General features: G+C 47.8%; 1 protein-coding gene across 1 annotated transcript in view; it reads left to right on the top strand.

The window, feature by feature from the left end:
- Positions 1–11,637, top strand: part of LOC117391365 (transmembrane channel-like protein 2-A) — a 58,821-nt gene extending 47,184 nt beyond the window's left edge. Inside the window, exons 17-20 of the mRNA XM_033989153.2 lie at positions 9,065–9,190; positions 10,130–10,208; positions 10,523–10,643; positions 11,439–11,637. Of these exons, the coding sequence (XP_033845044.1) occupies positions 9,065–9,190; positions 10,130–10,208; positions 10,523–10,643; positions 11,439–11,599 (487 nt within the window). The 3' untranslated portion in view covers positions 11,600–11,637. The remainder of the gene's footprint in view (positions 1–9,064; positions 9,191–10,129; positions 10,209–10,522; positions 10,644–11,438) is intronic.
- The last annotated feature ends 444 nt before the right edge of the window (positions 11,638–12,081 follow it).

The following is a 12,081-nucleotide window of genomic DNA, read 5'->3' as shown; positions in this document are numbered from 1 at the left end:
GCGTCTGATCCGGTCCTGAGTCTGCTTGGTCCATTTTGGCCAGATTGTTCTGTCGTAACACTGGTTTAGGATGGACCAAAGAGGTGCAGAACTCGGGGCAGATTTACAGTGTTTATTTACAGTTTGTGCAATATCAAACAAGAGTTCATTAATCCGACAAGGAGCGCGGAGCAGGGCATGAGCCAGAGCCCAGGGATGCGTCGCAGAGAGAGGAGACAGGAACAGGGAACAGCCAGGACCGGAGCGAGGACAGGACCGGGAACAGAGCCAGAGGAAGCCGAGCAGGGGCGGTCCGCAGAACGGGAGCCAGAAGGGGAGACGTGGAGCAAGCCGGAGCCCAGGATGAGACAAGGAGTAAACTGTAACAGAGCGGGAGCGCAGGGTCAGAAGCGGAACCAGAGGCCAGGAGCTGGGACGGTCGAGAGAGCCGGAATCTGAGGGACAGCAAAAATCCAGTGAGCATCAAGAAGGCAGGTAACAAAGAGTACAAAAACAGAGCTGGAATAGTCACGTTTGACATGCAGACAATCTGGCACCGAGTGTCTTCTCCCAGCTCCTCTTATCCACAGCAGGTGGTGATGATTGCCCTGATGGGAAGCAGGTGCGCGGGAGGAGCCGGGAGCTCCGCCCAGCTCCAGGTTCAGGCAGATGAGGGAGGGGGAAGAGCACACAGGGAGGCAACCCAGGAGCAGAGATACATGCCTCTCTGACACACTCATCTTAATCTTTTGACATCTCCTCCAACAATTTTCATCAAAAACACTTAAAATTTGGCCAAAAGAAACAAAACCCATGTGCAGTAAAAGGTTATTAATTACGTTTAAAAAAAATTTTGGGCTGTTGTCATGGAGATTTTTCAAGAAAATGTACATTTTTGGGGAAAAAAAAAAAAATCTATTTTTCATGAACATGGAATGGACCCAATAAAAGGCACTGGACATAATGACATGCAAATTAGAGTTCTATCTTTTTAGATGGCTTTATAGCACCTCCTTCAAATGTAATTTTAAATTATAACTGCAAGTAGTGATAAAAGGCTCTCGCAACCTTTGTGACTTGTGGAAGGGCACACCACTGTGGGAGCACTACATATCAATCTCAGCTTAACATGTGATTCAATATTTCCTGTGTCATGTTGGAGAAAATTTTTTACAGCCCATTGTAACTTTGCAGGGGCTCTGGAAAGCCAATTTTAAAGATAGAATTTTAATCCACATTTTATCCAGCTCATCAAAACACAGACAATACATTGGATATATCTGAATTGGACGATGTTTGCAAAAGTTACAGGAATTTTTATGCTTTCAAAATGGCTGTTTGGTTAAGAGCTCATTATGACCACACCCTGTGACTTACGTAAATTATGACAACTTTTGATCCCAGATATGTCCTGATGATGCTGCCTTAGTTTGGAGTTTATTGGATTAAAAACCCTAGGACAAGTTTGGTAAAGAGTGAGTGCTAGATTTTGGATGTTTGTATGATTAGATTGAGTGTGGTCCCCATAGCCTTTTTTGGGGGTCATATGAAGGGTGTGCGCACCAAATTTAATTAGTCAATGACAAACAAAAATTTTCTACCCCACTAAAACTGTGCTAAAACTGTACTTTCCTTTGACTTGTTTGAGGTGTGGCCATGCAAATGTGGATGTAGATAACGCATGGTCTTCATTGGCTTTTTTGTTCAGAATCTCATGAAGGCTGTCTGTACCAAATTTCATTCGTTTGACATACTAAATTTTTCAGCTCCATTTTAACTTTGTTGGGGGTGTTGGAGCCTTCCTGCAACATAGTTTCTTGGCGACACTATGTAACTTAAATTTGAGTTGATCTCTAATTTTTTGCTAATTTTCACGAGTATGTTTTTTTTTTCTCTCTCAGGAACGAGTTAGTTGGCATGAAGTAATAATAATATAGTATAATAATACTACTATACTCTCCATCGGGTCCTCAACGGTTCATAGAAGTTTTCCTAACCAGTCCACATGTGTTTTGTGGATCTGGAGAAGGCATTCGACTGTGTCCCTCGTGGTATCCTTTGGGGGGTGCTCCGGGAGTATGGGGTCCGGGGCCCTTTGCTAAGGGCTGTCCAGTCCCTGTATGACCGGAGCAGGAGCCGTGTTCATTGCTGGCAGTAAGTCAGACCTGTTCCCGGTGCATGTTGGACTCCGCCAGGGCTGCCCTTTGTCACCGGTTCTGTTCATTATATTTATGGACAGAATTTCTAGGCGCAGCCAGGGGCTGGAGGTCATGAGCTCTGGGTAATGACCGAAAGGACAAGATTGTGGATACCAGTGGCTAAAATGGGTTAATAATAATAATAATAATAATAATAATAATAATAATAATAATAATAATAATAATGCATTTTATTCATAAGCGCCTTTCAAAACACCCAAGGACACTGAACAAGATAAAAATTAGACAAAAACATACAAATACAATAAAAAATGACAAAAACTGGTACAGTGAGCTGGAGAGAGGAGGAGGAGCGGAGAGAGGAGGAGGAGCGGAGAGGCAGGAGCAGCAGTGCAGAGGGGTTTCCTCCTTTGGGTGGCCGGACGCACCCTTAGGGATAGGGTGAGGAGCTCAGTCACGGAGCTCCTCACCCTATCGGCTCGGAGTAGAGCCGCTGCTCCTACACATCGAGAGGAACCAGTTGAGGTGGCTCGGGCATCTGCTCAGGATGCCTCCTGGATGCCTCCCTACGGAGGTGTTCCGGGCATGTCCCACCGGGAGGAGGCCCCGGGGAAGACCCAGGACACGCTGGAGGGACTATGTCTCTCGGCTGGCCTGGGAACGCCTTGGGGTCCCACCGGAGGAGCTGGAGGACGTGTCCAGGGAGAGGGAAGGCTGGGAGTCCCTGCTCAAATTGCTGCCCCCATGACCTGGCCCTGATAAGCAGAAGAAAATGGATGGACAGTATAATAATAATAATCCTTTTCTTTTCCTTAAAATTTTTTTACACCTAAACAATAAAAGTGTCATGATGTCTGTTTGTGCTGCCCTCCGGTACTCTCTCTCCCCCTCCCTCACCTGTCTGTCTGGAGCTGGGCGGATTTTATGACTCCTTCTGCCCACACCTGGAGCGCATTAGCGCAATCACCATCACCTGCTGCGGTGTATAAGAAGACTGGGCAGACTACACTCGGCGCCAGACCGTCCGCGTGTAAAACGTGAATGTTCCAGCTCTGTTTTTTGCATTCGTATGACCCGCTTGCTTGTGCTCATTTTGGATTTTGCTACCCTTCCAGACTCCTGCCTTCGCCCGCTCCTGCACCTGCCTCTACGCTCCGGTACAGTCATCTCCCTCCGCTCTGCCTGTCTTGGTCTCTGGCGTTCCGCCTGCCTCCTACCCTGGGTCCCGCTCCTGGGACTACGCTGGCCCTGTCTGTCCTGGTCTCGCCCTCGTTCCCGTCTTCACTCCAGCCCCGGCTTCCCGTTCCCGACCCGCTCTCTGTCCGTCCTGCCCGCCTCCTGCTTCCCGGATCCTCGTGTGTGTGTCATCTGAACTGTTTAAGACTTCTTTCACAAACTTGTAAATAAACACTGTCAACCCACTCTGAGTCCGCATCCTTTGGTCCTAAACCCGCACCGTTACAACAGAACGGTCTGGCCAGCTATGGACCAAGCGGACTCGGGCTCGGACCAGCCGGCAAGCGCGCGCTCCCCCGGAGGCGGTCTTGGGACAACACGAACATTCAATACGGACTCTGATGGAGCTAAACCAGTCGTTGTCCCAACAAGTGACGCAGCTCACTCACCAGGTGGTGACTCCTCGTTACCCCGCCTGCCGCAGCTGGGGGGCCGCCGCGCCCTCCGGAGCCGAGAGGCACGGATCCGAAGCCATATTCAGGTCAACCTCACCTGTGTCGGGGGTTCCTTTTCCAATGCGAGTTCAACAGTGCCCCACTCGTTTTAACTCTGGGGCCGCAAAGATTCGATTTATATGCAGATTACTTCGGGGAAGAGCTCTCCAGTGGGCCGAGGCTCGTTTAATGAACACACCTGTGGACAATTTGGATTTTAATGAGTTTGTTTCCACTTTTAAGCTGGTGTTCGACCACCCGCACTACCAGGACAACGCGGCTTCCCGCCTACTGACTCTCACCCAGGGCTCCAGGACAGTAGCGGATTATACAATCGAGTTCTGGACGCATGCTGCCGAGCTGGACTGGACGGACAGCGCGTTGCGGGCCGTTTTTGTGCGGGGCCTGAACGAGCAACTTAAAGATGAACTGGTGTCCCGTGATGAGCCCTCCGACCTACGGGCCCTTATCACCCTCACGAACTGGATAGACAACCGACTACGGATGCGTTGGCAAGAGAGACGCAGGTCACCAGCCCCGCCGGCGCCACGTGCTGTCCCGTCACCTCTGGAGGAGCCCATGCAGGTCGACCGGACCCTCGTTTCGGCTGAAGAGCGTCAACGGAGGCGCCGCCTGGAGCCTGCCTCTACTGCGGCGAGCGCGGGCATTTCGTGGCCACCTGTCCAGCTCGGCCAAAAGGGGGCGCCCACCAGTAGTGCTGGGAGTACTGGTGGGTGAGTCTCGCATCCCAGATAAAAACAATAGACTGCGGCTCAGTGCCAACTTGTGTGTACGTTCTGGAACTTTACCTGTTTTAGCCCTTGTCGATTCCGGGGCTGAGAAGGATTTTATTGATGCCCTAGTCGCGGAGCAGCTCGGCGTCTGCCTGGAACCCCTGCAATGCCCCCTCAACGCCCAGGGGCTCAACGGACGTTTTTTTGGGCTGTGTGACTCACATCACGGAACCGGTCACTGTGGTCCTGTCCGGTAACCACCGTGAGACCCGGCGGTTTCATGTCCTGTCCTCCTCCGCCTCTCCCCTGGTTTTGGGCTACCCCTGGTTACGAACTCATAACCCCGTCTTTGATTGGGCCAGGGGTAGCGTCTCGGGGTGGAGTCCCGGGTGCCACGCCAACTGCCTCCAGTCCGCCCTGCCTCCCGCCGGGGGGCCCGGTCCCGTCCTCGGCCCGTCCCCGGACACCCCCAACCTGTCTTCGGTTCCGGCGGAGTACCACGACCTCGGGGAGGTGTTCAGCAAAAGTAGGGCACTCTCCCTACCTCCCCACCGGCCGTATGACTGTGCCATAGACCTCCTGCCGGGTGCTCCGTTGCCATCTAGCCGACTATACAACTTGTCGAGACCTGAACGAGAATCCATGGAGGAATATATCCGTGGGTCCCTGGCCGCTGGAATCATTCGTCCGTCTACTTCTCCCGTGGGGGCGGGGTTTTTCTTTGTGGCCAAGAAGGACAAGTCCCTGCGGCCCTGCATCGACTATCGGGGGTTGAACAATATTACTGTTAAAAATAAATACCCGCTCCCCCTACTAGACTCAGCCTTTACGCCCCTCCACAGTGTCACCATCTTTTCGAAGTTGGACCTACGAAACGCGTATCACCTGGTGCGCATAAGGGAGGGCGACGAGTGGAAGACTGCTTTTAAGACCCCCTTGGGCCATTTTGAATACCTAGTCATGCCCTTTGGCCTTACCAACACCCCTGCTGTGTTCCAAGCCCTGATTAATGATGTGCTTAGGGATTTTTTGAATCATTTTGTTTTTGTTTACCTGGACGATATTTAGATTTTTTCCAAGTCCCCGCAGGAGCATCGGCATCATGTCCGCCAGGTTCTTCAGCGCCTCCTTGAAAATAAACTATTCGTTAAAGCCGAGAAATGCGAGTTTCATGCTGAGGAGGTCAGTTTTTTAGGCTTCATAGTGGGGCGGGGACAAGTAAAAGCCGATCCGGAGAAGATCCAGGCCGTCACTAATTGGCCCGTTCCGACCTGCCGCAAACAACTCCAGAGATTCATCGGCTTCGCAAATTTTTATAGATGGTTCATACGGGATTTTAGTAGGGTTATCTCACCCCTTACTAAACTAACCTCTCCTTCTTTACAGTTTGCCTGGTCTCCCGAGGTGCAAGCCGCCTTCGAAAAACTCAAGCGGCTGTTCACTTCTGCTCCCATCCTGCACCAGCCCGATCCTATGCGCCAATTTATTGTGGAGGTGGACGCCTCCGATTTGGGAGTGGGGGCCGTGCTGTCCCAGAGGTTCGAGCCCAACAATCGCCTCTGTCCCTGCGCCTTCTTCTCCCGTCGGTTGTCCTCGGCCGAGGCTAATTATGACGTGGGGGACCGGGAACTCTTGGCCGTCAAACTCGCCCTGGAGGAGTGGCGCCACTGGCTAGAAGGGGCCGAGCAGCCGTTCGTAGTCTGGACCGACCATAAAAATTTGGAATATATCCAGTCCGCCAAGCGACTCAACTCCCGTCAGGCTCGTTGGTCCCTGTTCTTCAACCGCTTCAACTTCATCATCACCTACCGTCCTGGCTCCCGGAACATTAAACCAGATGCCCTCTCCCGTCAGTTCACCCTGGAGGACAGCCCTGGCCCTGCGGAGACGATCATTCCCCCCTCTTGCGTGGTCACCGCAGTCCACTGGGAGATCGAGGACACCGTCCGAGAGGCCCAGATCCGCGATCCTGACCCAGGTAATGGCCCACCTGGTAAATTGTTTGTTCCTGACTCTGTCCGATCCCAGGTGCTCCAGTGGGTCCACGCCTCCAGATTCGCCTGCCATTCCGGGGCTAGCCGCACCCTGTCCCTGCTAAAAAGACACTTCTGGTGGCCCACAATGGATACGGACACTCGGACCTTTGTCTCTGCCTGCCAGGTATGTGCCCGGGCCAAGGCCTCCCACTCACCTCCTTCTGGCCTCTTGTATCCCCTCGCAGTTCCTCGTCGGCCTCGGTCCCACATTGCTGTGGATTTCGTGACGGGCCTTCCCCCCTCCCAGGGGAACACGGTAATCCTCACGGTGGTGGACCGCTTCTCCAAGGCAGCCCACTTTGTCGCCCTGCCCAAGCTCCCTACAGCCAAGGAGACCGCCGACCAGCTCACCAGCCATGTCTTCCGCCTTCACGGCATCCCGGTGGACATCGTCTCCGACAGAGGGACCCAGTTCACGTCCCAGGTATGGCGGGCCTTCTGCGACAGTCTGGGAGCCACGGTCAGTCTCACGTCCGGCTGTACCTAGAGTCAGCCCTGAGATGCACTGTCGCCGCCAACCCCGCAACCTGGAGCTCACACCTGCCTTGGATCGAGTACGCACATAACTCCCTTGTGTGCTCAGCCACCGGGTTGTCTCCCTTTCAGGCGTCCCTGGGGTACCAACCTCCGCTCTTTCCCGCGGAGGAGAAGGACCTCGCCTTCCCGTCCGTCCAGCATCACCTCCAGCGCTGCCGCCGGGTCTGGAACAAGACCAGGGCGTCCTCCTTCGGACCAGGGCGCGTACCAAGACAGCGGCTGATCGCCACCGCATCCCGGCGCCAGCATACCAACCAGGCCAAATGGTTTGGCTTTCCGCCAAAACGATCCCGCTAAAGACTGATTCCCGCAAATTATCCCCCCGTTTCCTGGGGCCATTTGAAATCCTGAGAATCATCAACCCGTCTGCTGTGCGTCTCCGGCTGCCCCCGTCTCTTCGGATCCACCCAACCTTCCACGTCTCCCAGATCAAACCTGTCCGGACCAGCGAACGACTTCTTTCACAAACTTGTAAATAAACACTGTCAACCTGCTCTGAGTCCGCATCCTTTGGTCCTAAACCCACACTGTTACAACAAAAAGTTAGATTGATGGGACTTTGTTACATTGTTCCCCATTATGAAAACTAATAAAATTTGGTACAAACAGCCTTTATGATATTTTGAACAAAAAGTTTATGAAGACCATGCCCTGTCTTCATCCATATTTGCATGGCTTCAAAAAAGTCAGTGGGAAATGAAAAAAAAAAAAAAAGTTTGTCATCATCCAATGAAAATTGGTACAATCTTTTTTTATGCGACCCTGAGCAAAAAATTCTATGGTGACCACACCTTATTGCTGATGTGAAGGTGGCCATTTTGAAAGAAAATATATAGATGTCAAAAATTTGGCCCTCGTACTTAAAGAAACTTGTCCTTTTATCTGATGGACTCCAAACTAGTGTAGTATCATCAGGACATATCTGGGATAGTTATTCAAATAATTAACTTAAGTCCCCCAGTCTGATCATAACAAGCTCTTAATGAAGCAGCCATGAAAATATAAAAATCCCTGTAAATTTGTAAAAAATTATCAGATCTTGGTGGACTCATTTCTGTGATTTATGATCTGGACATAATGAAAAGTTAAAATCAGACAGAAGGATTTAGTTTGTCATAGACAACAATTTGGTACACACACCCTTTACATCATTCTGAATAAAAATGCCAATGAAGACCATGCCCTATCTGCTTCTACATTTGCCACACCTCAAAAAAGTCAATAGGAAGTTAAAAAAAAAGTTTTTCATAATCCAATGAAATTTGGTACACTCATTTGTATGTATCCTCGAGCAGAAAAATAAAAGTACACACCCAATGTGGTGTTTGTGCACTTTCATGACATGGACATAATGATGTGCAACTTAAACGTCTATTTTTAATAATAGCTCTCCAGCAACCTCTGCACAGTTGAAATGGGGTAGAAAATTTTTGTTTGATGTAGACTAATGAAATTTGGTACGCACACCCTATAAGTAACCCTGAGCAAAAAAGTCGATGGGGATCACACCCTAACACTGATGTGAAGACGGCCATTTTGAATCTAATTATAGAAATGTCCAAAATCCAGCACCCATACGTTAACAAACTTTTACTAGGGTTTTTATCTGATGGACTCCAAACTGAGGCAGCATCATCAGGACATATCTGAGATTAAAAGTTGTTAAAAAAAATTACATAACTCCCAGGGTATAGCCAAAGCCCATTGTAGTATGTTGATGAGCTGGACAAAATTTAAAAAAATCACTCTCCAGCGCGCCCTGTGAAGTTACAATGGGCCAATATGACATTGGAAATATTCAATCACATGTCAAGGTTGAAATGCAGCTCTCCCACTGTGGTGTGCTCTTCCATAGTTGCTTCATCATTGCTTGCAGTTTTAATTTTTATTTTAATATTGTATTTCTTTGGGTGTAAAACATGTATGAAGGATAGTTCTTTCTGTGGCAGTGGCAAAGAGAAGATGTTTGATGTTATCATGGAGACCATTGACCTGGACCTGCCCGCCTTCATGGGGACTCTGTTCAGTTATGCAGCGAACCCCGGTTTGATCATCCCTGCAGTGCTGCTCATGGTGTGAGTATAACCCTGGTGCAAGCATAACCCTGCTCTTGGTGTGAGTATATGCATGGTCATGGTGTGAGTATAAACCTGCCCATGGTGTGAGTATAACCCTAGTGTGAACATAGCCCTGCCTATGGTGCAAACATAACCCAGCTCATGGATTGAGTATAGTCCTGCTCGTGGTGTAAGCATAACCCTGCTCATGGTGTGACTATAACCCTAGTGTGAGAATAACCCTGCTCATGGTATGAGTACAAATCTGCCCATAGTGTGAGTATAACCCTGGTGTGAGCATAATCTTGCTCACTGTGCAAGCATAACCCTTTGAGTATAACCCTGCTCATGGTGTGAGTTTAATCCTGGTGATAGCATAACCCTGCACGTGGTTTGAGTATAACCCTGCTTAGGGTGTGAATATAACCCTGCTCATGACAGTAGTATAACTCTGGTGAGATCATGGTTTGAGTGTACTGTAAGTATGTTATGAGTGGTAACTGTAACTGTAGTGTGAGTATAACCCTGCTCATGGTTTGAGTATAACCCTGTTGAGATTAGAAGCTCAGAGGTGAAAAGGAGAACTCTGCAGAGTTTAAAAACATGCCGTTTTCAATTAATTTAGAAGATATTAAAACCAAGAGTTGTTTTTATGCCCATACTTTTTTTTTTAAACTGTCTTCACTACTAACAATAGCCATACTGCTAAGTGTTCAGTTCACTTCCCTCTGTTGCTAGCAGAGGGTGTCAAATATCCAAGCATTCCCATTTACAGTGAAACTTTTGCTACAAATATGTGTTCCATACAGAACATGTTCATTATTTTGATAAATATGAAATAGCAGTGCTAAGATTTACTAAAGTCTTCTGAAAACCTGCATAAAGCACAAGTCTACAAGTACTCTACTACTCTACTAGTTGTGTAAAAGTAAATCTGTATTTTTGTTTCTGTCTCAGGCTGGCCATTTATTACTTGAATTCAGTGTCTGAGGCCTACAAGAACTCCAACATGGAGCTCAAAAAGAAGATGCAGATGGTGAGGAGATATTGGACTCAGACTTGTTTCATAAAGGACAGCTCTGAACCAAAGTCATGTTTAAAGTTAAAATGTATTTCTATTTTTATCAAGGGCTGCACAGACAAATAGTTGAATAATCTCAAAGATGCAATAGAAATAGTTTGATGAGTGGAAGAGGTAAAAAAGTAACTGCTTATTAGTTGCAGCCATACTTTCAGCATTCTTGAGGTTCAGCTCATATGTCACAGATTGAAGCAGTCCTTCTGTGTGTGCTCATGGGACATGCCTTCCACCTTCCCACCCTCATCCTGTATCATCCCTCTTCTCCTCAGGCTCGAGATGAGGAGAAGAACCGAAGGAACAACACCAACAGTACCAACCAGGTGATGAAGGACCTGGAAGACCTGCTACCCAACCGCTCCTTGGCCCCTCCAGAGCCCCTACCTGAGCCCGGTACATGAAACTTTTTTTTTTTTTTAGATTGATCTTATTTTGTCCCAACTGTTTGTGGAAATATGTTCTTTTGGGCAGAAATGGTCACGCGTCTCACCCTTTTGTCTGTGGAATATAGTTCAGGGGGCACAAGAGCGTATGGGGAAATATACAACTAAGTTCAAAATTCAGCTGTAGAGTAAAATGAGACGTCCTCTGAGAGCACCATCTTTGGTCAATCAGAAAGATTTTTACAACTAAAATACCCAAACCATTTCAGTCATCTTAATGGTTAATGTAGATTTCTTTTTTTTTCTTCTTTTTTTTGTTCATACCTTTAAAATACTATAGATAAATCTAATAGCAGGATCATTTATAATATTGTAAATGGACTACGTCTTGTGTTTGGAATTTGGAGATATCTGTTTTGTTTATGGAAGTGTTGTGGAAAATTACTTGAGTACTTATTTATTACTTTTATTATTATTCTTTGAATCTCATTTTCTCTTGATGAATAATAATCCATTTGAGAAGCCTGCTGAAGTTTGAAATACAAAAAGGTTTAGGGCCCTGGCCTGCTCTAGCCCTACTTTTGTTTCACACCCATAAGAAACTTTTACACTTGAGGACTGATAAGACAGCAAAGGGTTTCCATGTTAATGTCTTAATCTCTGTTCTGGGTCTCTGACATGTCATCTCACTTAAACACTTAAATTTCCATCACAGAGGTCTTGACTGAAACAATACTCTTTATCTCTCTCTGTCTCTGTCTCTGTCTCTGTATCTGTGTCTCTTTCTCTGTCTCTCTTTCTACAGAGCCAGAACCGCAGCCCAAACCCACCAAGACCAAAGCCAGCTCAGGGGCGAAAGGAACGAATGTGCAAAAAGATGTGGCCCTGGCCTCCGCAAACCCCAACAGAGGAGCCCCTGTGAACAGGGCCCCAGGACCCCGAGGCAGAGGGCCCCCGCCCAGATGACCTCCAACAACAAGCTATATAATCTGTGTAGCTTCATCCATAGAACACTAACCATAACATCACTCATCTCATCTCGCCTTTCTTAAAGATACATCATTACATACATCAACTTTTCTGGTTACATGTTGCTTGGTCACCTGCTTGTCCCAATAAAGGTGTTATTTATTTCTCTAAAATCTTCCACTGTGTGGCATTGAATGCATCTGAAGGAAAGCAGATCATTACCCCACTCACAGAAAGAATGCATGTTTTTTTAGCTGTACAATAACCAGTAATGAATGAATTTAAAGTAGAAAAAAAATCGCATTTTCATGGAGACAAGCAGGTGTCGGACCGCCTACCAGAAAACATAGTGCTCCTTTGACCACTGTATCATTCTGTAGTTGTAGATTTCATTAGAGTTTTCAATAAAGTAAAAGTTTCCTATTTAAACTTTGTACTGCATTTAATGTATCATCATTTAGCACACTACCCAAACATGA

The sequence above is a fragment of the Periophthalmus magnuspinnatus genome, chromosome 23 (assembly GCF_009829125.3).
Source record: "Periophthalmus magnuspinnatus isolate fPerMag1 chromosome 23, fPerMag1.2.pri, whole genome shotgun sequence".
Classification (NCBI taxonomy): Eukaryota; Metazoa; Chordata; class Actinopteri; order Gobiiformes; family Gobiidae; genus Periophthalmus; species Periophthalmus magnuspinnatus.
Note: the sequence above shows the minus strand (reverse complement) of the source record. Positions and strands in the feature narration are given on the sequence as shown.